General features: G+C 36.9%; 1 protein-coding gene across 1 annotated transcript in view; it reads left to right on the top strand.

The window, feature by feature from the left end:
• Positions 1–8093: 8093 nt before the first annotated feature.
• Positions 8094–25936, top strand: part of si:dkey-106n21.1 (solute carrier family 23 member 1) — an 80460-nt gene continuing 62617 nt past the window's right edge. Inside the window, exons 1-3 of the mRNA XM_044124009.1 lie at positions 8094–8572; positions 18756–18902; positions 25154–25311. Coding sequence (XP_043979944.1) covers positions 8369–8572; positions 18756–18902; positions 25154–25311 — 509 coding nt within the window. The 5' untranslated portion in view covers positions 8094–8368. The remainder of the gene's footprint in view (positions 8573–18755; positions 18903–25153; positions 25312–25936) is intronic.

The following is a 25936-nucleotide window of genomic DNA, read 5'->3' as shown; positions in this document are numbered from 1 at the left end:
ATGAGGGGACAAAAATACTGTATGTTATTCTTTCTGTTTAATTTTTATACATTCATTGTGCTCTTTAAATGTTGGCAGCAGATGCACTGCTTTAGCATTTACATTTGCCCTGTTTGCCAGGGCTTTCCGAGTGAATTAACCATTGTTAAATGGACACAGCTGGGTCAGTCAAAGTAATCAATTCCAGAGGTCGTCCACTGACACACACTGATTGCAAAGAGGTCAAAGCTGGGGTCGGGAAGTGCATGCGTGTGTCAGCGCAGGAGGTAAATTGACTGCTCTCCTGGATCCATGTGTTTGTTTGCGTCATTATCGAGTTTGTGCGTTTGTGTTTCGAACATCCTGTTACGGAGGAAATAGAAACCTTGCAGAATGGCAAGTGATCACAGGAATCGCAGTGACCTCATTTACTCTACATGCTGTGCAACATCTGTCGTGAACATGAACGCGAATGGTTTCCAAACATGTGCTTTCCGTCTGCAAAGCTGCTGTTGGTGGTTGGCTACCCAGGCAGGGTTTCCTGCATGAGCTTCACATTTTACATTTTACGGCTGAGAAAAAAAAACAACAGCTGTTTACAGGGGAATAACAAAAGATTAGAAAATGATCAAACGTTACGGTTTATTTCAGTAATAAAATTCAAAAAGTGAAGCTTATTAAGTGAAATTTTAATTAAAAATGTATAACTCATATAGTCATGTTAGAATTACTCAATGCAATCTACTGCTTTTCCTTATACAACTGATCTTGGATATCTGCTAAATTAATTACTCAAAGCAGATTAAAAAGTTTCTGAGTGATTGAATTGAAATTAATGGTTTTTTTTTTAAAGTGCCTTCAGACAACATTTGTTGTGAATTGGCGATATATAAACAAACTGACTTGAATTGAGTGAATTGAAAGAGTGCTGAACAGTTTAAACTGAAGAACATATCTATTAACATTTTCTGTAAAATGTAACAAAGAAAATCCAGATTTGTGATGAGGCATAAATTGGGACAGCCCTAATTGTATTCTCTCTCAGACCAAAACAAATGCATCTTACATGGGCAAATCCCACCAGATTAGGGCTGCACAACATTAGAAAGTCTTTCAATGTTGATAATATTGGTAAATATTGTGATGATTATACATTTGTATAATTTTGATCAAAGTGGGGAGGAGCCAGGTGTTTGGATTCAGGTGGGTACAGATACACTCCATGTTGGGCTTCTATAAGTGTTAGTAACATGTAGTTTTCAGTGATGCTGTTGTTACAATACATGTAAATGTTGTTTGTCACTGTGGTTTCTCGGTTCTTTGTAATTTTTTTTCTCTCTTTCTGCAGGTGTGGAAGCAGACTGCTAGGGTTTTAGTTTTGCATTTGCATCATCCTTCCTTCTCTCCTCAACTATTATCTCATTCTTTGCCTTTCAACTTTTTGCCCCACCACTTTCCCTTTCATTTTTTGTTTTCTTTTTCCCATGCTTTTCTGTCTCCATGTCCATTTGAAAAACAATTTCTAATATTTTTTATATATGTAAATGATGTGAAGTGACCATCTCCTTGGCCTTAGAACATTTCAAGTTTGTCATGCAAAACAAGAGCATTGCCCTGTTCAAAATTCTCAAAACGTGATCTCCACTCTAACACATTCATTCACAACACTGCCCTATATCATTAAACCGCCACCAGGCAGCCTGAACCACTGACACAAGCAGGACAGATGCACAGAATTATTTTGGTTGCGCCAAATTGACTGACTCCACCAGCTAAATGTTACAGTTCATATCAAGACTCATCAGACCAGATGATGTTTTTCTAATCTATTCTTGTCTTACATTGTTGAGTGAGTGAAAATCGCAACTCTCGGTTTCCTGTTGTTAACTGACAGAAATGGCAGCTGGTGTGATCTGCTGCTGCTGCCGCTGTACATCTGCTTCAAGGTTTGGCATGTTGGTCGTTCAGAAATGAACGACCAACATTCGTTGGTCGTTCATTTCCAACGAAAAAGAAAAAAAAAAAAGTCAATCATTTGAATTTTTCTCTTACGCAACCCACTTCTTCCATTATTTTTTATTATTATTATTATTATTATTATTATTATTATTATTATTATTATTATTATTATTATTATTATTATTATTATTATTATTATTATTATTATTATTATTATAATAGTCACTCATTACAACTCATTCCTTAGTTGTAATGAGTGGTTATTTAAGCTACTGTTGCTTTTGTATCGTCTGAATCCAGTCTGCCTATTCTCCGCTGATCTCTAACAGCCTCAAGGATCTTCTGTTCCCTCAGCTGCTATTTCCTGAGTGTTTTCCTATATACCAGTGAGATAATTGTTTGCAACAACAACAACAAAAAAAAAAAACACCAACTAAAAACCCAAGTTTATCAACATTTTCTAAAATTCTCACACCATCATAGCAGAGCAGTATTCAAAGTATCTTAAATCTCACTTGTTCTCCATTCTGATGCTCAGTTTTAGTTTCAGTTCATCATCTTCACCATCGCTGTCAATGTCTCCCACCAGCTTCCTCAACTCTGCAAAGACAAACAGCTGTAGTTGGTGGATGGATGGATTTTGCAGAGCAAAGCTTGTCATGCCTGAGAGTTAACTCTACATTCACAAACATTGTCTCAAATGTTTGAGTTCAGTTAATATGCACATAAATGAGTGTCAGTGTAAATGACCTAAAGACCTTTTATTCCTATTTTTTTACTTCAGAAAAAAATCTTTATTTTAAATGCAAACCAACTCTAAATTGATTGAACCTCACTTGGACAGTCAGCAGGACAAAAAGAGTTTGGTTGTGCCACCATCTGGTGGGCATGCGTGGAATTGCAGCCTTTAGTTAATTAAGACGGCAGATAAATAAAACTTTTAATGTAAAAACTTAATATTTTTGATAAAAGCAGTACAATGCACTACTACTACTACTTATGATTTTCAATCAATGAAAAGGGGATAATCAAAATATATTCAAAATTTATGTGAGATGAAAATAGTTACTCTATGTGGATGTGAAAGCGTAGAGAAACGTTTATCCTTTTAGGGTTTATGCCCTTATAACTAAAATATGGGTAAAATCATTCTTAGGTGTGTATTCTTTTGAGTGATTTTGACTTAGGTTTTGTGAAATGATTAAGGTCTGCTTTAGTTGTTTCTGTGTTTCTGTACATTGTCATTTGCTGTTCATTTGTTGATTATTTTATTAGTTATCCCTATTTGCTTTTAATTACCTTACCAATATTCCTCTTAGCATATCTGGCATTACTATGTTTTTCTCCAACAGTCTACTGGAATCACTGCCTTGTCCTCTCATCTCATCCAGTTTTCTTACTGTTTCTATTAAATGCTGTCCCAAACTGTTGAAGCTAAGACTGTTCCTCCTCCGTCTCTGTTTCTTAATAATCTTTCTCATTTACTACTCATTATGATAGATAAAAAAAAATGGAAAGAAAATAGCTCATTACTGTATACTTAACACTTCAAAAGTCCATCAGAGTAAGTAGGTGGTGAAAAGTTACCAAGTAGAGGCAGCTGGTCCCTCTAGTGGTCACTAAAACAAAGTACAACTAAGATGTGCTAATTCTTTTGCTCCCATTTCTATACTACCGCTTTCTCCTCAGGGATGTCTGAATCCCTTCATGAACTTCGGCCTTGCTTACGGCAGGAAACATTTGAAATGTGGTGCTACATTCATGAGGCGTGTGTTGTGTTCTACAAATACAGACTCATCACATTGAGGTTTGACTCAAGCTAGCGTTCTCTTTCTTATTACAAACATCTGGAGTTAGTCGGAGAACGACAGAAAACAAGAACAAACGAATGATGAGCATCATTGTCATCCTGCAGCTCCTGCTCATTCATCAGTAGAAATTAGCATTGAATGCTAGTCGAATGGGACTGAGCAGCGTCACTAGCCCAACGAATGAACTGTAACAGTGAGGAGTGAATTACAGAACTAGGACACATCCTATAAACTGCTGTTAGAATAAGACTTGTTTCTGAGTCCTAGGCTCTTAGAGCTCCAAGTGATTGTTACCAAATCAGTGGACCAGTCAGCCACCATCATCACTAGTATCACATGGTAGTGTGGGAAAGAAAAGGGCAAAAACACATCCCTAGGGTACACTGGTCTTAAAGGTTGTAAGCTCCTCAATAAATCTTGAACTCTTGTTTCTGCACAGACGTATGAAAGAACAAGGTTGTTTAACAAAATAAAGGATTTTTTTATTTTTTTTTTACCAATGAAAAATATGTTTTTATTAGCCAAATGATCTTTTTGGTGTGTGTTTGCACTAACTTCTCATGAACTTTGGCAGAAAAAGAGCAATTCCTTTCTCCGGTGGCGTATCATTTAGAAGCACGCTTTTCACGCGAATGATACCGTAACTTTCTTCTTGTGACTTGATGCCAACACTGCATTCACAATAATGTAGGCTGTTGGAAGCTGTTACAGTAGCACATGCTGGTCACTTGTTTTGCGTGCATGTGTGCATGTCATGGGTTACGGACGGAACTGCTTTTGTCTCAGCCATCACAAGAATTCACGCTTCAAGCCTGTAGATTAAGCTAAGGTTCATTTTATTCCACATATCTCATTAGCTACCGTCCATGAGAACGGTCTAATGTTGGAAATTTTCAGTGACTTATTGCACTGCCTTAATATATAATGGCAAAAAGTAAATTTTGACTTAATACGAACACAATGACGCACTTCCAGAATGGAGACAGTTCTGCTCTCCTTTATTGCACTCCTCTACGCTGACAACACAAAAAATCCTTTCAGTCCATGCAAATCCTGTTTAAAATCTCTTCACACACACCTTTGTATGGGTTATAAACAGACACTTTGTTGAAATTGTAAAGTTTCAGTCTGAAGTCAGCTCCCACAGTTGTGCTCCCTAGACACAAGTACAGCTAGAGTAAAAGAGGCTCTAGTGTCAAATCCTGAATGAAGACCTTGGCTAAGGGTGTTCTTTGTGATGAAGATATAAGTAACTAAAGACACAAATGAAGTGCACAGCCAATGCGAGGAACACATTCATTCTCCACAAAGGTATCTCAAATATTCCTTTTCATGTCAAGCTGAATTTACAGACTCAAGCTGCTTTTCAGTTGTCTCTACTGGGGTCACTGTGAATTCAACAGTGGATGATGCCAAACGGCCCAATGAGTCTCACCAGGCAGCTCCTGGCTTCTGGTGGGTCTGTTGAGGACAGAGAAATCATGTTGTTCCATAAGGGACTGCATGGAACAACAAGCTGCATTTCCATTGACCATACAATTATGCAGTTTGACATTTTGAAAATAAATTTGCTTAATGGAAACATGCCAATTAAAAAAAAAAAAAAATAACAACTTAATTTTTCAAGAAAATGTGTTGGCATGAGAATGATATGCTTCTTTGAGGGGGTATCAAAATTTGTGTATTTAAAAGAAGACACACACACACACACACACACACACACACATATATATATATTTATTTTTATTTTTTTTTGCATATTTTTTTTAACACAGTAGTTGTGGAAACTGGTGTATATGTGTTGTAATTGTTCAACAGCACAGATGTGGTCATAACTCATATTTAATTTCTGTGTTCACAAAGGTATGAAAGACAATGCAATTTTCTGGATAATTTATTTTTAAATGCATCACAGACTATGTGCAAAATATAATTACAGACTTTGGCCTTTGAGCCTTTTAGAAGAATGTAGAGCACTTAAAGCTGCAGAATGTAACTTTTATAAATAAAATAAAATAAATAAAAACATGTTTTTTTTTTGTTTTTTTTTACACATTTGTTAAAACTGCCCCCATTTCAACTAATCTGTGAAGAGATCCAGCTCCTCCACTGCCACCCTGAGCTTCTATTACCCTCTGATGAAATGCATCGTTCTTGACCAAAAACAGCCAATCAGAGCCAGGAGGAGGGTCTTAACACTGCCAATCAATGCTGTTGAATGTGATGATGACAGAGAAACAACTTACCATTACATAAAACCGTTCATCCGCTGTCATCAGAGGCCATGCTAATTAGCCTTAGCATTCACTATGGACCCTATCAAGAAGAAGCTGTGGTGTAGCACAGAGAGGTAAGGATGGGCAGGCGGGATGAGCAGCACACACAGAGAGTGATTAACATCACTAAGACCTGCCTCCAGACTCTGGTTGGTTCTTTCTAGTTAGCGCTGGGATAAGGCACAGGATTTTTTAAATTCACATTTTACTTGTCTCATATGTCACGACATAGTGACAGTTTCAACAGCTATGTAAAAAAGTGTGTATAAAAGTAACGTACTGCAGCTTTATTTCTAACTGAAAATACAAGAGAGAATTTTAGAACATGATGAGGTCGCTAAGTTCCCTGTGAAAAGTCCTTCTGAACCACCTACTACTCCCACATTACAGGCCAATTCACATCAGCGGTTACAGTAGCACATCTGGATCACGAGTTTCTGCGTGAAAGCCATGTCTCTGAGGTATCACAGGAATTAAGGCAACCTCAGCCTTCAGGAACCTTAAGGAAGCATAAAGTTTGATCTTCAGTCGCACGTATAGCGACTTTGCTACATTTAGAGTAATTATTCTTCAAATTGAAATTGCACGGTTGCATTTGATTTGTCTTGTATATTGGTCATAGCGCCACTGTGTCCTGTGTGAAGATATCTGAGGCACAACCAATCAATTTGATAGTGATGTCACAGGAAGAACTGGGCAGAAATACAAATCATGGCCATGAGTTTCCTCATGTGGACATTGATGATTCAGTGATTATTTATGATTCTACTACTTTTCCCTGTGCTGATGCAGAGAATTAGAATAGAATCACACTGTGGTATTCATGGCAAATTATTAGCAAGTAGATAAACCAATCCCTGCTCTGCTTTAACTTCAGAATACCGATTGGAACATTTACATAAATTAAATTAAAATTCCACATTAACTGAACTATATATAAAAAAACATTTACAACTCGGGGGGGAAAAAAAATTAAGAAACCACTTAAAATGATCAGTTTCTCTGATTTTACTTTTTAGAGGTATATGTTTGAGTAAAATGAACATTGTTGTTTTATTCCATGAACTACTGACAACATGTCTCCAAAATTACAAGCAAAAATTTAGTATTTATTTGCTGAAAATGAGAAATGGTCAAAATAACAAAAAAGGCACAGTGCTTTCAAACTTCAAATAATGCAAAGAAAATTAGTTCACATTCATTTAGAAGGAAAAAGGAAGCGATAGGAAGTCAACATTTGGTGGAATAACCAGGAGGTTTTCAATGAGGTTCAGTGTAGCGGTCTCTTCAATTTTTTTCAGAGCCGTATATCATTTCTATTTACAAAACGAATGCCATGCCAAGCAATAAATATTATATTTTGTCAAATGCCGTCATTATGATGATCAATCAAATACACATCAATTATGTTGATCAGTGTTCCAGTTGTTATTAATCAAAGGGAATCCTAAACAGGTGAGTTTTTAACCTTGACTTAAAGGAATTCCGTGTTTCGGCTGTTTTGCAGTTTTCTGGGAGTTTATTCCAGAATTGTTTCTGTTCATTCTCTTGTATCAATAAACTGTTCAAACGTCTTTCTACTGACAGTAATCTTGCCCATATTTGTTGCCTCCAACTAAACCAACTTGACTTCTAGTCAAAAATTTATGCTGTTGAATGAAAAAGTAATTTGTAGGTTTCTAAACTGGTCTTTTATTTATTTTCATGGTATTTTATATTCCTTTCCCTAGATTCACAGTAAAGACTAACTTCAAACAGTTTCCTAAACCAATGCTAACAATACTTACAACGCATGATGTTTTTTTTTTTCCATGTCAGTTAATCTCAATAGAGCAAACATAGTGAGTAAAAGGACAAAATAGAAGATCCAATGTTTTTCTTGTTTCACTGAGCAATTTTATTCTAAATTTAATGCAACAATTTATATAAAAAACTCTGGCTTTATATAGATTAACTCAGTCTTGTCAGGAATTAAATATAACATATATGACTATATGTCAGTCATGGGTGCCATAACAATCATTCAGTTGTCATGGCACCCAAACTTCTAGTTGGGTGCCATGAGAAGATAAACCACTATGTAGTGTCCACTTTTAAAGAGAAACCCTGGGATTCTCCAAATTACACTTACAGCATAAATATTCCTACTCAAGACCTGCATAGAAGTGGATAATTCATGTGACAAATCGTCTTATACCCTTGTTAGATCCATCGTCACACATCAGCAGACACATGACTGCACGTCAAAGTAGTCGAAGCTTTCATTTGCTCACGAGCACAGCGAGGAAGATTTCAGAGAGCGGGAGAGCAAGTTACAAAATACCAGAGCCACACTCGTTTTGAATGTGGCACTATGATCCTCTGGTGACGTGTGGCTGTTGTTCACGGGATCCCTCTTCCCTTCTGCAGTCAGTTGAGAGCTTTAATCCCGTCTGGTATTGTCACCGCGGGCCAACAGAAGAAACGACGCTCTGTCTTACCTCTGCTACCAGAATGCATCCGACTAAAGAAGAGAATATTGAGCTGGGATTCGATCCTGCATTTGGGGTAAGTAAAATGTCATCTGGATTCTCTTTAAAAGTTTTACCGGTGCTTTGCAACTAGAAACTTTAAGTTCAAAGGACATCATAACATTACTAATCAGGATTTTTTCTTTAACATTTAATTTTAGGTTTTTTTTTTTTTTTTTTTTTTTTTTTTGTTTTGTTTTTTTTATCACAATAGACAGAGGGGTAAAATAAGTACAGAGTGGAGTAAAGGCTAAAAGTAAGCCACAGTGGAATGCAGTGACTAAAGCATGAATGACTTTCACCAAGCACGGGAATATTTTAGTGGAATTGATTTTAATGCTTACAAAACATATGAGTAGAGAGGTTGGGGTTTTTTCCAACCTAGATGCCAGATTTAAAGTATTAAAGAGCTAAAACATGAACCCCCAAGATAGACAGCAATAAACACAGCTGGACATACAGAAAAATGTGAACTTTTATTTTGTCACAGTGACCTAAATCTGTTTACAGTCACATTTTGGAAACTTTATGAGGACTAACATTGTGAGGGTTATGCCACAGGGTTAGATGTAGGTCAGAATGTGGAATAGTTATTGTGAATAAGCTGAAATGCACTTTGAATAAAATTATTTTCAGTCAGTTTCATGGCCTCCATGGCGACATGAACCCCCACTGTGTGTATGGGAATGGAGCAAAACAGACTGCATAGGGCGCACAAGTGTTCACAGCTGAGTCAGAGGTTGACATTTTTCCTTTTTGTTTTTTTTTTCCTCCCCTCAGAGAACTTTATAAGTACTTTGGATGACAGGGAACATAAATGCTAGGATGCAGATGTGTGAACATGGCAGGCGGTCAATGTGTGTACACACAGCAGCACGAGGTCCTATTATCTACATCCTCATATCCAGACCAACCAACAGTCATTGTGAAGCAGAACGTTAGGCTTCCAAATGCTGAGTTTGTCGTTAGACGAGACAAAATGAGCCAGTAAAAAATACCGGGTTGGTTAGAACAAAACAAAATGTTACCAATTTTTCACTGAGAATTAAAAGTCTCTAATCTGATGCCTGGTTCACAAGGCAAGATTTCATTTATTTATTGATTTATTTCAGACAGGTTTTAGAAAACAAAGAAAACAGCTAACCAGTAGGACAAGAGAAAACATATGGATACTTAACTGAGAACAAAAATAACTAGCATACCACTACTTTTCTGTCTGAAAAGGATTAGAAAGAAGTGAACATTTATTTAATCTCATCCCTTATCTCAGTTTAATGAAATATATTGCTTAGCAGAAATTTGTACTTAAGAACAAATGAAGGTATTTGTACAACCTGTTCAATTTACTGTGCTGATTTATGTAATATCATTTACAAATAAAATTAATACAAATTGACTCTCACTACAGGACAAAAATGGCCAGTGACCAGTAATGGTAGTAGTAACAAGGCAATTGTAAATAATAACCAGACACACAGCGTCAGAAAAATATAAAATTGAAGGCTGATTTTCAAGACCTGAGAGACCCCGCATATAGAAGATTAAAAAAAAAAATCTTAGTTTTCTGTGGTTGTAGTGGTACACACACCACCACAATGGATTTCCCTCACCAACATTCAGAGGTCAGACAGAAAATCTGGCAAAACCTCTCAAGATGAAACGTGAGTTCAGAGAAAGCAAACGTGGCCGACTGAGACGAAGCACTGGCAATAGTCTGTGGACGATGTTTAACAGAGAAAAGGAAATACCAAGACATCTACCACAGTTTCTGGTGTGTTATATTGTCTTCTGTGTATTTTGGATTCACCTCAGTGTTTCCGTCACCTCGCTTTCTGATTAGCTAAACGTCACACACTGCGATATCGGGCCAAGACAACCAAACACATTGAATATCCTTGATTTATTTCGGAGCGGTCCCGGCGTCCTTCCAAGGGGATCAGGTCACTGTTAACACATCACACATGACAGGAATATGCTTTAAGATTATTTTAAGAGTCATCTGGATCCATCCTTTTGATTGCCAAAAAGAAAAAATTGTGACACAAAACCTTATTTTTTCAGAAACAAAAAAAAAAAGTTCTTTTAGTGGCTTTGATAATTCAAATAATTCAAAAATATCTTCCATTTAGATCAAGAGAGGAAGAGGAAAATTGCTCTTTTCTAAAAGGCTGATAGAAAGCAGAATAATTATCAGTTAACCAATAACTACATTCTCATTGTGTAAAAATGATGTCCTCTCTTTCCCTTTGTCATTGGTAAAATATAATAACAATTTATAAAAGTGGTGGAGCTTTCTTCAAAGCTTTGTCACTCAAATCTTGAGAACAGTATTAGCACTATAAAGAAACTTTGGTGAATCAATTAAAACAAGTAAAGTAAAATCTTGAAGCAGAGATACAGCAGATGGTTGCAGGACTCCTGATTGATTTAGTCATCAATTATTCAATTCATTATCCTGATAATTAATTGATCAATTTTGCATTTAAGATTCCTTTCAAGATTTGTAATTTAAGCCTCTTTTATACAATATTAGAAATATGATAAAAGATGCAAATAAACAATTCTATTTCTTTTTTTAGAAACAAAAATATCCCTTGCATTGCCTAAATCACAGCAGCAGAATTCCTTTAGTGAATTTGAACCAGGTGGAGCGAAAACTTCCAGTTTTCAAGAATATACAACGGCTTGCAAAAGTATTCACACCCCTTGAACTTTTCCATATTTTGTCAAACATCAATATATTTTGTTGGATTTTTCTATGACAGACCAACACAAAGTGTTGTACTGATGTGATCTAGAAAGGAAATTGCGCATGACTCAAAAACATTTTTAACAAATAAAAAAGCTGAAAAAACAAAAACATTTGACCCCACTTTTCTGAGTGCAACCAGTTGCCTTCAGAAGTTGCCTGATCACTGAATCCCTGAATAAATCCCACCTGTGTGTAATCCAATGTCAGTACAAAAGTGGCTGAATACTTTTCTACAATACTGTTCTAAATTCCTATTTATAGTTTTCCAGACAATAGTGGAACAAACAAAAGCATGCAAAAATTACTAAAGTTTTTTTTGTCTATTATAACCATTAAACAATCTGCCATACAGCTCAACCGCATAAGTGGAGACATATTGTTAATGTTACTATTATGAAATAATTTGCAATTAAGTTTTGGCAAAAGTCACTGTAAGATGACAGAGGGTTGTTGTCAGCAACTGCTGACAGTAACTAAAATAGTTACTTTTAATGTAACTCGGTTACTTTCCAAATGAAGTAGTCAGTAATCTAACTAAGTTACTTTTTCAAGGAGTAATCAGTAATCCGATAAAAGTTACCTTTTCAAAGTAACTATACCATCACTGGTGACAAATCACTTTAGCAGTAGAGGAAAATGGTCTCAAGGTATCAAGCTAATCTCGTGAGCAAAGGATGTATTTTATTTTTGTAGAAAGATTTGCTATTAGTGTGCTGCGACTAAAAAGCTGCAGAGTTCATGACAAGCAGAACTACAAGTACAAGTGGTGATAATTACTGTTCAAGACACTAAAAACTGTCAATTGTAAAACCGAACAGAGCGGATTTTATAACTTCTTTAATGAGTTCTTCATCCCAACCCCTCCTTTATAGTTATCTATAGACAGAATTTTAACCTTCCAATAATAACAAAATAATAATAATATTGATATTATTATTATTTTGTTATAATAATAATAATAATAATAATAATAATAATAATAATAATAATAATAATAATAATAATAATAATAATAATAATAATAATAATAATAATAATAATAATAATAATAATAATCAATATTATTATTGGTATTATGAACTTTAGATAAAACTAAAGTGAAATGAAAGTAATAGTAATATCACTGGTGTAAATTTGGTGTTGCCACAATAATAATAATAGCAATTATTACTATTATTATTTATCTTCTACATTTTATCTTATTTTTAAAATGATTATTATTAATGCTATTATGTTAAACTTGGTCAAGTTCAGGAATGACTTATAAGCAAAATTCTAAGAATAACATGAACAAAGTAAAAATCTATGTCTCCACCTACATTAGATTGAAAATGTAAATGAGTACATTTTAACTCTTTTCACAGATAGAAATATCACAAAATGCTTTAGAGTATAGAACAAAAGTACACAAAGCAAAATGTATATAAAGTGTATATATAAATGCATAAATGAAGTGTATGTAAGCACAATGTGATGGGCCGAGTTAAAAACAAGAGAAGTCACAGGATATATTAGAAAAATAGGGTTTTTAAAAAAATTTGTTTTAACCCAAAGATTATCAACGACAAAAAAATAAACTGAGCTGATAAAAGAGGTCAAAAAAACAAAACTGAACTCAGGTGAAAATGTAAACAAACTAGCTGAAGAAGCAAACATAACTGACCTAACAAAGAAATCAATTCAACCAGTGCTCTAAATTCAGGCATTTCTCTCTTGCACAACCAACTCAGTTCAGTTTGTTTCTATAACACCAGTTCACAACAAGTCACATGTAAGCATAAATATAATCAATGAAATATTAATCAACAATCTGATTTGAAATGACAGTAAAATGTAATGTTTCAATTGCTGGCTGTGTTCTATGTCTTTGCATTTTTTTGTTTTTATGATGTAAAGCATCTTGTTGCTGAAGTCTGTTATACAAATAAACTCTGATTTGATTTGATAAGCCACGCGTACATTCCAACCGATCCTACTAATCAAACAGTAAATTACGTTCAGTTAATAAACTCAAAGTAGTTTAAAAAATGTTCTGTCTAAGGAAACCCAACAGATTGTGCCGAGTCATTCAGGAAACAATTACCACAGTACTAAAACACAAAATGTTACCAGGTATTATGGTCTAGTGAAAATATCTCAGTACACTTGAAATAAGACAAAACTCACCTACAAGTAACTTTTTTACAAGAAATAGAACTTTGTGTTAAGTTAATAATTCCTTAATATTAATGAACAGGGGAAAAACATACATCAATAGAACAAGTTTGTAAGTTTTTAATTTGTAAGTTAGTTATGTCTTATTTCAACTGGGATATTTTCACTAGAAAGTAGACCAAAATACTTGGTAACATTTTGTGTTTCTGCAGGAAAACAACGTCACGCTCTCACAGGAGTCTTAACTGAACATATTTTCATCCTTAATTTAATTTAATCTGAATACACACTTGACATTTGTCTTGACTTGGTGGAATAAATTTGCAATGAGCTGACCTACGTTTCCTCCGTCTTCGAGATTTCTGATGATTTTCATAAAACTGAAGTGAAACGAGAACAAGTGCAAATAGTTTATAGTTATCTAAAATCACAGCCACCTTTTCTCTTTTAACCTTCTTTGTTTATGAGCAAAATAAATGGTCATTTGAAAAACTCTCGCAAATAATGCAACAAATATGTGTGCATTCCTCTGCGGGAGTTCTCGGTAACTGCGTCAGATGGCCAGTAGATGGAAGCAAACACTTTCACATGCGACATCCAGAGCCATTTTGTTTTTAGTTAAATACCTGCTGAGAAACGGTAACGTTAAAGTAAAACAAGAGAGAAAATGCACAACACGTTGCATTTCTGCTTGTTTCACCGGTTTAAATCATGTGCGTGACTTAAGTAACGATGGGATGTGAAACATTCAGCCACACGGTTGCTTGAATCTGACACGGCCTCTTATTTATTACCAAATCAAAAAGCTTTTTCCACAGAGAAATTATCGGTGAAGACTTTAGTTAGTTGATTTCCGGAACAGCACAGAATGTCCTAATGCATTACAGCAGACCTTGAAACGTAACAGATAATAAAAAAGAAAGGTTTCCTATCATCAACGCTTTTCTCTCTCCACCATTTTCCTGTTTCCTGTCCCTATAAAACAGCCTCAACGGAGTTTCACAGCCTTTAGGAGACCAATTCAAAACTCATCAAAGGGTTTGTGAACTGGAAACCTTTTTTTGTGTGTGCTTATTTCCATATCAAAACGAATGTTTGGTGGTTTGTCAAGAGTCAAACACAAAGCAGAATAACTTTTCAATGAACATCTTCCACACAGACAGCAACGCAAGTTAGTTTAAAAATGACTATTTCCTCAAAATGGAAAAGGTTTTTTTTTTAAAAAAACTTAAAAATTACTTTATAATTAGCTGAAATAGAAAATAGAATTTTAGCCCATCAATTCTAATTAAAATCTAATGCTGTCACATGCAAAGTAGCTGTTTTCATTACAAATGTTCACAAATCTTTGTCTGTATTCTGTTCATGTCAAAAAAACACAACCTTGCAATTCTGCTGTTTCCATTAAATAACATGAAATTAAAATAACACATTGATAACTTTCTTCATGCAATCAGTCACTAAAACTCATGACAGCAACAGATGTAACACGAGCTTTACTGTATATTCATACTTCAACTATGAATTATGAGTATAATAAAAAAATTTTCTGCTGTTGGAACAACAAGCCCCGCCTACTTGGGAGCCTCTACATATGCTGTGATTTAAGGGGGAATTATAATCTGTGGTTTTACAGAAGAGTTGAGGACTCAACACGCTTTAATCACACACAACTTTTCATGGACTGTGATGCTGTGAGAGATCTGGTGGAGCCAACTGGACATTGGCTGCAAAATAACAAAAACAGTCCATCATCCTCCTTCCACCGTCTGTCGTCTTCTTTGCGGTTTTCATCGGTAGAAACATCCGGCTGATGATCAGGTGACCCGTGTGATGCTTAAAAATGTTTTTCTATTGCAGTTTTGTGAAAAACATCTATTTTGATACCACAAAAAAACAAAACAAAACAAAAAAAAAAACACCTCATCCCATCGCAAGAACGTTTTATAAAAAAAAAGTGTTTTTTTTTCTAAATTGTTGTACCATTGAGCAAATTTATTTTCTTACTTTCAGTTTGTGCAATTTTTTTGGTTTATGAAAATGCAGATAAAATTGTCATCACTTCAGTTCCACCTTGATTCTTTTTGCTGATCGTCTGCTGATTGCTCATTGTGCTCCATATTTAAACACCTTCTCTTCACCTGCTCCGTGTGAGACTGTATGATGCCTTCAAGCCCTGGTTCAGGAGCCAACACTATACTGGCCCTGCTTGACTCACACCACTGCTTTTTGCTTTGTCCTTACCGGTCTAACAGCAGACTTTTTGAACTTCCATTGCCGAACCTTGCCTGACTTTGACCTTGTTTCGAGTCTGTTGTATTCTGGATATTTCCCCCACCTTGCCAGAAACCCTCCTGTTCATGACCCTGGACAGTTTATGAACCATGAATGATTGGCTTGTGGACACAATTATCTCTGCTCTCAGTGAACATCTGTGAGGCCCTCAAGGCCAGACTTTCACAGATCCTCCAGCCCTTCAGAAGCTGGATTCTTGGACCCTGTAAATCCCTGATTCCTGGTAAATCTCCTTTATGTTTTCCCTGTGTCCTGGTTCTCATCCAGTCATGTCACTCATCTTTGTTTTCTTGTATTCTGGGACCACTTCAATGCCATCCCGCTGTGTTTTGTAATAAATCTTTTGGAATCGTTCCTGTTCTAGTTTCTGGCTCTTAAACATAAATGTTATGATGGTCTTCAGACGTTGTAATCTCTGTCTCTGCTTCAGCTAACGTTTAGCTTGTTTTTGCTACTTTACCCTTGATGTCATGTTTTCTTTCACGAAAGCCCTCGATTCTTTGAGAATTGTCAGACTTACCTCTTTGTTGTCCTCCATACAGTTAGCTATACAAAGACCATAAGCACTAAAATTTGGCCATCCATTTGTTATCTGGGAAATTATTAAGCCTGGGGTGTTTTTAAGCAGCTCTGGACTTTAAATGTGCACTATTATATAAAATCAACTGTTTTAGTTTTACATAACTTAATTAGGTTATTCCCTCTTCACAAAGGTACCTGGAGTGTTGCAGTGATTCTTCCATACATATTTGAGAACTCTTTTAATATCCTGCCGCAACCGTCCAGCCGTGCAAAGTTGACACTCGGCCTTTGAGACTCAGCCTGCAGGACCTGCAGTTTGTGAGCCTCCACCTCACATGGCAGAACGTTAAATTAGGAAGGAAAATTTCTTTTAAGTCATATTTTATTTATGTATACCATTTTCCTCCGAGGAGTTCTTTTGTGGCGCTAGTGGCTCGTATTTTTACAACAGTAGGGAGGGAAGGCATGCGGCGAGGGGCGTCAGGACCGGGAGTCGAGCCCACAACGTCTGCATCGGGGACTGGGGCCTCCAGGCGTGGAGCTTGCTAACCCGCCACCACAGCACGCCCCATGTATAGCATTTTTATAAAAACTGAAGTTAACAGAGTTACTTGATTGCACTATGAGTTGACACTATTTGTCTGGAACACATAAAATATTGCCCCTTTAAAGCAAAACAAAACATAAGTGGATGTACATTGTGGTTTGAACAAAAAAAAAAAAAAAAAATGTATGTTCAAATTGAGAGCAGGTTTTGTCTGATATTTCTTACAAGCTGCATCTGATTCCAATGGCTCTACAGACAGTTTAGTCCAGGAATGCAAACAGAAATTCATATGGGGTTGGTTACCATTGGCAGCTTGGTTGGGTTGAAGATCTGTTGAGATAATGATATGCAGGTGAAGCAGGAAGAGGTGAAGAAGTTGTTTCCCATTACTCTTGAGTGGGACTGCTTCACCGAAAGCTCAGTTAATCCAAAGTGTTTCTGAAATGATTTTTCTCAGAAGTCTGAGTTCCATTTAGGAGAGCAATCCGACTTTCTCCCCATTTTCTCATGTTTCAACAAACAAAACCTCGCAGCTTTCCCATCGCTGTTGGGTCTGTGTCTCATCAGAGGCACAAAACTCTGAAAAGTCCAAACCTCCAGAACAGAGGGGAGGACTGTCAGCCTGGAGTGGCACACCAGGCTGAGCTGGGAGTGGTGGAACGTTCCCACTGATGGTGGTGAAAGGCTTGGAGAGATTTCAAAGTCCAAATCTCCAGCTCGGACGGGTGGACTCTGCTTTATTCTAATATGTGTGGTTTATAACAGTTTGCAACCTCTTCTTCTCTTTATTACAACCATGTGCAATGTCAACATTTGACAAAATTACACTTTGTTTAGCCATGTTCATTGACTCCAAACCAGAAACACACCTAATCAACATTTTCCTTTCTTTCTGCTCTTCAACATGCTGAAAAGTTTGCTCTTTTCAGATTTCAGAAATCTTTTTGATCTCGATTCAGTGGAGGAGCATTGGGCGTTCTTACTCATGTATTTCAGCCCCATGTATTTCTTAAATCTACTAGTCTGGAAATCATCAGTCTATGTAAGATATTACAATTTGTTTAAAAACTTGAAGCAACTACATATGAGTAAAATCAGCAAAAACAAAACAAACAAAAAAACAGGAAACATGCAAGGGGCGCTGAATTCATCCTCCTCAAAAGTGAGGCAGTAAAGTTTGAGACACGGTTTCTGTCGGTCTCCAAACGATTGGCATCAACTGTCACAGCCTGGTAGAGCTGAAAAAAGCCTTTCAAAAGGCTTGAAGAACAATGATATCAGCCAAGTGGAACAATTTGTTTTGCTGCAAAACCTGTAAAATAAAACAGCAAAACAGCAAAAACATCATCCCAACTTGTTGAGCAAAAGCTGGGTTCATCTAATCTTCCTTCCTTCCTTCCACAACAACCTCCTATGTGTTCTGGGAGGTTTTACCCCCTTTATTTCCTTTTTAAAAATTGTTTTTACTTGACTTGGCTGAAAATATTGTCCCGTTTCCCTATAAATATTTAAAGAACAAATACTTTTTGCCAACCAGTCTTTTCCCTTTCCAGGAATAATTTGCATATCTGCATACACACATTCCAAACCAAGAGTTTAATGAATGGGAAATTATTCAGTTTATTCAGTGAAAGCAAACAAAAAGACAAACTTTAGACAAACTTTATTGTCATTCAGTTGAGCATTCAAATGTCAAGCGAACATCAAGCAAATTTTTGTTGTCAATAATAAAATGAATAATTAGCAATAAGAAGAAAAACTATCAAAAGAAAACCGCTTAGTGAATATTTGAATGTGATAACTGCATCTACTTGTCTGTTTCTCTTCCTCTGTTTTTGATGCTGAGACTAAAGCAGAATTCAAGACAGTCACAGTTATTTTCTTGGTTTGGAAAAAGGCTTAGACTGTAATTGATCACCTGTTTACCTTTTTCTCCTGCTGCGTTTGAAGGGCAGTGATGAACAGCCACAGCTAACCGACACCAGGGAGCCACACACCGATGAGCCTCTGGGACAGACGGTAGACGAAGGTGTCGACTTGGTTTACTCCCTGAATGACAGGCCGCCGTGGTACCTCTGCATTCTCCTTGGCTTGCAGGTAAATGAATACCAGCTTATCACTTTAAGATGAAACAACATATAAAGCTAACATGAGTCCCTATAGTGGGTTTTACCCATTTGGTAAAGGGTAAGATACCCTGTATTGTGCTTTATCAAGTTCAGAGAACCCCAAAGTGCTTCCCGCTGCATTCAGCCGTTCACCCATTCACACACTGATGTGATGGTGGAAAGCTGCTGGACTGTGGCGCAGCTTCCTTGGGTCAGTCTGTCTGAGGTGAGGCTGCCAAGCACCGCTGTCCAGCATTTTCCCTTTCACTTGTGACGTGTTGGGGGTTTCCTTGCATGTACGGCCTCATTAAAGTCACCCAACTACATCTTAATGAAATCAAGACCTGAGCTTTGAGCTGATCCAAGTCATTTAATAGTTCTTAGCCAGTCTCTGTCTGTTGGTATGTTTTGGATCAATGTCATGTTGCAAAGATTAGTTTTGCTTCAGTTATTTGCTGTTTTCTTTTCATATACAGCACATAGAAACGTCTCATACTTTTCTCGAACGCCCTCAGAAACACGGTGCAATGATGGATTATATGATCTACATCTGCAAGTCCTGCTGCAGCAAAGTTTATACTTCTTGATTTGTATCAGATTTTTGTGTTCTCTGAATGTTTTATTTGGTTTACAAGAATTTCATTGTCTACATTTTTGCGGCAAACCTCCGTCTGAATTTTATTTCATTTTTTTCTAGAAAGCAGACATTTCCTCCTTTAAACTTTCCTCCTTTAAATACTCTTCCATTCTTACAGTAGCGACAGCCTAGTCCAGGTCATGTGGTGACATTTTAGGATCTTTTTAGTTTCATGCTTTCACGGTAAGCTTAGTTAGAAGGCCAGACATTCATAACATTGATAGTTGTTATGGATGTCATTCAACTGTATGATTGGAAATAATGTTGATATGTCTTTAAATCCATTACTACACTCATAAGCTGCTACAATCCTGACAGACGGCCCTATTGATCACAGTAGAATATCTATATAAATGTGTTCTTTTATTTTAAATTTTTCTCTTTATATTTATATATATATTCTAATACATAAAATAAATTGTATGGTTGCTCTTCAACATACTATTTCTTATAATTATGCATTTACTTATGTGGGTTTATCTTTATGGGCTTTCTCCTTTGTTTTGCTCAAGGTCAGTTCAGTTCCATAGACAGACAAAACAGACTGCATATAAAATAAGTCATCAGTAGATCTACTCAGTGAATGATATACTGATGACTTATATCACCAGTCATCCACGATGACTTTTCTCACCTTGGATAGACGATGAGAAACTCTCCGTATTGAAAATCACGTCACAGCATAATTCTTCTGGCTCTTCTTGCAAACTGATCATTTTTATTGTTCTGATGCAATTAGATATGCGTTACTGTAGTGTTGTACACCCACAACATTCTTTCGGTTGTGCTGTTTAAAATCAATCAGCAAACACGTTTTTTTTTTCTGAGCAATCTCACTGAACCGACTCCAGCATGTCTGTGCGTTTATAAAAAGTTAGATAAAATTCTCATGTGAAACCCTAATGGGTTTAATGCAAGCACAAGACAGCTACTGTGACATTGTTGTTTTAGTTTTTAATTTTTTTAATATGCATGCGGCCCTTACTAGAAATTCTTAAAACACATTGCAGACCTGTAGTATTCAGTACATTTTCTTTCTAGATGTATTAACTTTATCAAAAGTTTGCCAAATCTAGATTTGGTGGCGACGATTCGTTTCAAAGTACTTCCACATTTCAAAACATACACAAAAAATTGGAATAAAGCTGTAACGATGTTAAAGGTTCATTTGTTATGTCAGAGGAGTACGACTAAGGTATTGGGAAAATGACGTTGTTCTTGCGCTTACACAAGGAAATCAGAGGACCAGCGGGTCATGAGTTTGTTTCAGAGGTAAACAGCCATGACATTTGAATCATGCTGTAAAACTAGTTACAAGGAGGCACAGCAAAATGGATAAACATTGGTCATGAATCAGCGATTAGATATTTTTAGAGCTTAATCATTTCAGCTTTGGTCCTTCACAAGGCCCCCAGATGAACCACGGATGAGGACGTATTAGTGAAAGAAACCAAGCTCATATCCTCTTAGCTTTTCTTCATTTTGTTATGTTACAAACAAAACGTGATATAAATTTTACATATTAGAAGAACATAATTATTCCCTTATGACTAATAAGGGAATTAGTCATAATTCCCTTATAAATTGTACATATAATCCAATTTATATGTACAATTATAAATCCATTACAATATAAATTGTACTGAATATAAATTGTAAAATTTATATCCAATTTTACAAAAATATTATTTCTGTTTCTGATGTCAGTCAGATGGTGAATTACATAGCGATTATGAATTTGAATATTGCACCTATTTGTATAAATATAGATATGATGCTTATTAGGTCTACTGGGCATTTAAAGAATGAAAAAGACTCTTTAATCTTGATACTGAGTAAAAATATACATTTCTGAACAGCCATCATTTTTTTAATCATTACAGTGTGTCAAATACGGCTAAATACTGGAAAAAAAATGCTGTTGACATCAGTGTTTGTAAACCTTTCACCACCAATAAACCTTTAAAGGGGCAGTATTATGTATTTTAAAGGCACTATTGAGTAACTATCTTCAGTTATTAAATAATGCTAGATATGTCAAATAATTAATTTAATGCCTTGAGCCTTAATTGAAACACTCCCGCTCTATCTGAAACTCAGCCTTCAGGAAGTCGTCACAACATGGCTCCTCTATCGACCCTTTAGCAACGTTTTTACCAGCATTGCACTGAGAATGAGCTCAGCAGATGTGCAGTTCCACCAGATGTTTGCCAATTGCTCCTGGCTAGTCTGAAGGAGCCGAGTGGGGGAGAAGGCTGCTTTGTAATATGGGAGACTAATGGATTTCTCAAAAATGCACTAAAGAATCACATCTATATTCCTGGTTTGGTTTTGTTGAGAGAATAACATTATACCCTTATGTAAAGCTAATTTAAAAGGAGATTTTACATAATCCTTTCCCTTTAATATGTAACTCGTGTATGAAATCATACTACTTAATAATGATATTCAAATCCAGCAAACCTTTAGTAATAAAACTAAATATCAGTTTAATTTTTAAGCATTGCAAGCAAACGGTGGTGCCTTTTATTAAGGGTTCTGCTGTTGATCACACAACTGGAGGCTCACCAAAGATCCTCATCTGATTCGTGATGAAATGTAATGGAAACCTGCTCAGCTTGAAAGCAAAAACATGCTTTTGTTCTTCTGAGAACATTAGTTTCTGACGTTTTTTGGCCAGTTTTAACATTTGCACCTGAAAAAACACTTCTTCGCAGTGAATTATTACCTTGCAGCCCATTTAAATTTTTAAAGCCAATAGCAATTATTGTGATTATTGTGATGCCGTTTTCATCTTATTAAGTAATCAGGTTGTTTACAGGCATATTAGTGTGCGTGTCTTTTTCTTTTGTGAAAGGCTTCTGTGTTTAATGTGGACAGAGGATAAGTGCCAGACAACTCCTAACGAAAACTATAAAGATGTCGGCAGTACCTGTCTCTTATCACAGGATGATGCCTATCTACATGCGCTGTGGGAGAGTCATATTTCTTTTTTCACCTGAAAAGGAAAATAAGAGGAGCTGTAAATTCCCAGGTGGCTGACTCAAGCGAAGATAAAAGACTATGTCTTCATGTTATCTGGATCCCCTCAGAGCCACAGCATATGTCTGAAGACCAGGGCTTAACACATGTTTTACCATACTAAATCACAGCTTGAAATAGGCTGCTATAAATCCAAAGGATATTCAGACCTCACGGTTCTCCAGTCACCTCATCATCAGTGAGGTCAACCGGTTGTTTATTCCCTGAATCTAATCGGATGGGCTCTGCCTCGTTCTTCCTCTGCATTCCTGTTGGAAGGCTCTGCATTAAGGGGTGCAGCACCTTGTAAAAATATTCCCACCTATTGAGCTTTTTAACTTAACGATATGCTTCGATGCACTTTATTTATTTGAAAATGGAAACAAAACAGGAAGTAGAATGACTTGTTCTCAGTGTTGTTATTGAAGTAAATAGCTCACGAGCAAACTGCATTTTCTTTGCAAATTTGCATAGGTTCTTTTGATATTCTGCTAATGTTGAAAATTGTTGAAATTAAAAGGGCAGCATGCAGGGCCGGCCCGAGGCATAAGCAAACTAAGCAGCCGCTTAGGGCCCCACGGCCACCAAGGGGCCCCCTCAAAAGAGCTGATTTTTTTTTTTTTTAGTAACAATTTCTATGTTATTCTAATGACAAAAACACACAATTCTATCATGAAGCGATTTTTTTTTACAATAATATATTTGATGATGTATGTAGAAATCATTATTTTATGGACAAAGAGAAAAATAATTGCTCTTGGGGGCCCCCTTGTGGGCGCTGTAGGTCACCCTTGCTTTTATGGCAACATGAGCTGCCGTGCAATGTTCGGAGCGCATCCAAACGTCCAAAGCTCCGGTAGAAGATAAGTTAACAAAACAATGTCTCAAAAAATGACTTATCCTGCAGGGACAAAGAAAAGAGGAAGAATAGAAAAAAGCCAAGATAAAAGTTTGTCTTAATATGTCTTTGTAATGTAATGTTTATAAAAAAGATTTGGGAGAGCCCAGACACCCTACAGAGAAAACCTATTTCAGCCACTTGTACTCGTGAACTTGTTCTTTCAATTATGACCCAAATGTCACGACCATAGAAGAAGTACTAGGAACATCCATCCATCCATTTTCTGTTCACCCTTGTCCCTTAATGGGGTCAGGAGGGTTGCTGGTGCCTATTTCCAGCTACGTTCCGGGTGAGAGACGGGGTACACCCTGGACAGGTCGCCAGTCTGTCGCAGGTACTAGGAACATAGACTGGTAAACTGGTAAATCGAGAGATTCGCCTTTTGACTCAGCTCTCTCTTCACCATTACTGATTGGTACAGCACCTGCTGTTCCAATCTGCCTATCATCACCTGCTCCATTTTTCCCTCTTTCTTGAACACTATCCCAAGATACTTCAACTCCTCCACTTGTGACATGATGTCTTCCCTTTTGCGACTCAAGACGATGGCCTCGGATTTGGAGGCACTGATCCTCATTACACTCGGTTGTGAACCACTACAGCGAAAGCTGTAAATCACAGATGAAACCAGTAGGACCACATCATCCGCAGGAAAGCAGAGACACAATTCGAAAGCCATCAAAACAGATCCACTGAACACCTTGGCTACGACTATAGAATCTGTCTGCAACCCTACCCCGGATAAGCGAAAGAAGATTAATGGATGGAGAGAAAAGGGGATGTGTTCTTCCTCTTGTTTAAATAATTATAAGCACATTGGTTTGTCCAATCAGTGCATTCTTGTGTTGCTGGCATGCAGCGCTCAGTACGTTGTTCCGCTTGGTATTTCTTTAATTATATGTGCAGTGCATAGTTAAAACAGTGTGAAAGAGACTTTGAGCTTTCACTATCCCAACATGGCATTTTCAGTGTGTCATGATCATCTTTTACAAATGTGAAATCAAATTTGTGCCAATCTTAGAAATTAATCCCAGACGTTAATCTATCATGACCTGCTATCAATTTGAAGTAATCCTCCAAACAGCCATCTAAAATATGCTGGCTTTGTTCGTGGGAGTGTAAAAAGTGCCTTCATTAATCTGCTCCAGTTTATTAGCATCTGTCTTTGGTTTGTATTTCCTTTTACACAAATTCTTTTTAAACAGTGGTAATCTTCACCAGCAGAGACGTCCTAACTCCCCTCAGCACACACAAAGGTTAAGCCTGAAGTGTGAGCTGAAAGAGTGCAAGATGTACAAGGATTTATACAGTCCTCCACTCACATTTTTCTTAGGTTATCTGGTTACTCTAGATTTGCCCGCATGCAAGATTGTCCGTCCTCTATGCTGCCCCCTGATGCACTGGTACAAATAAGTGGGCATAGATGATGGATAAATTGAACATTGCTCTGAACCTGTTGCCAGACATTTTCTTCAACTTACAGTAAAAAGACACCTGTTACAGTGAAATTCCTTTTTGAGGATACTCCCACATCTGTGAACACAACTGTACCTGAACTTGACCACATCACATAGTACTGTAGCAACCAGTAGCATTTGTTCTGAAACTGAAGTTTGAGGTCTTGTGATCAGGGCTAGTCCTTCAACATCTCCTCTTCCATCTTCTCTTTCACAATCCACAGCACTATGTCCTTGCCTTCGGCGGAATCATCGCCGTCCCACTGATCCTCGCCGAGCCTCTCTGCATCGCAGACAACAGCGTGGCCAAAAGCCAGCTCATCTCCACCATATTCTTCGTGTCCGGATTGTGCACACTGCTGCAGACGACCGTTGGAACCAGGTAACAAAGCCCCAGTGAACCAGTAAGCCACCTGGCTTACGCAAAGCTCAGCTACATAAACTGGCCCTTTCAAATGTATGTAAACTTCTTAGGAAGGTACTTACTTCAGTGTAAAAGGATATTTATCACTGTGCTGTATGTGTGGGTGGGTTCCTGTTTGCTCTGGGGTTGTTTTTTCCCCCCCTTTTTTTGTTTGAAGCATGTGTAAAATGAAGAAATATCTCACCTAACAATGCCTCCTCTGTGCTCAGGTGGATTTGAACGTTTGACCCTTGTACTGAGTGTCTCCAGAAATGATAGAGGACCCATTTACATTTTAGGTTTTTTGGGGGGGATTACCTGAAAATAAATCTCTGTCCACCTCCATGTTTGGCTTTGCATTGATTTGGTGTGAGTCAGATTGCCACACAAATGCTAAGAGGAAGACTTACTCTTTCAAGTTTAAGCCCTGCACTCCCTTTACTGTACTCGGCTTCACGAGGTTGTGTTTGAAGCTTTCTATTTAATTGCCAATAGTTTCTGTGACTAGAGTTTATTGAACTTCATAGTTACTACATATTTGCTATCTGCCTCCATGTAGAGGCACAGTGTTAGAAAGTGCACACATACATCTGTGCATCAGTTA

Source organism: Gambusia affinis, linkage group LG08 (genome assembly GCF_019740435.1).
Source record: "Gambusia affinis linkage group LG08, SWU_Gaff_1.0, whole genome shotgun sequence".
Taxonomy (NCBI): Eukaryota; Metazoa; Chordata; class Actinopteri; order Cyprinodontiformes; family Poeciliidae; genus Gambusia; species Gambusia affinis.
This window is presented reverse-complemented; position numbering and strand designations above follow the sequence as displayed.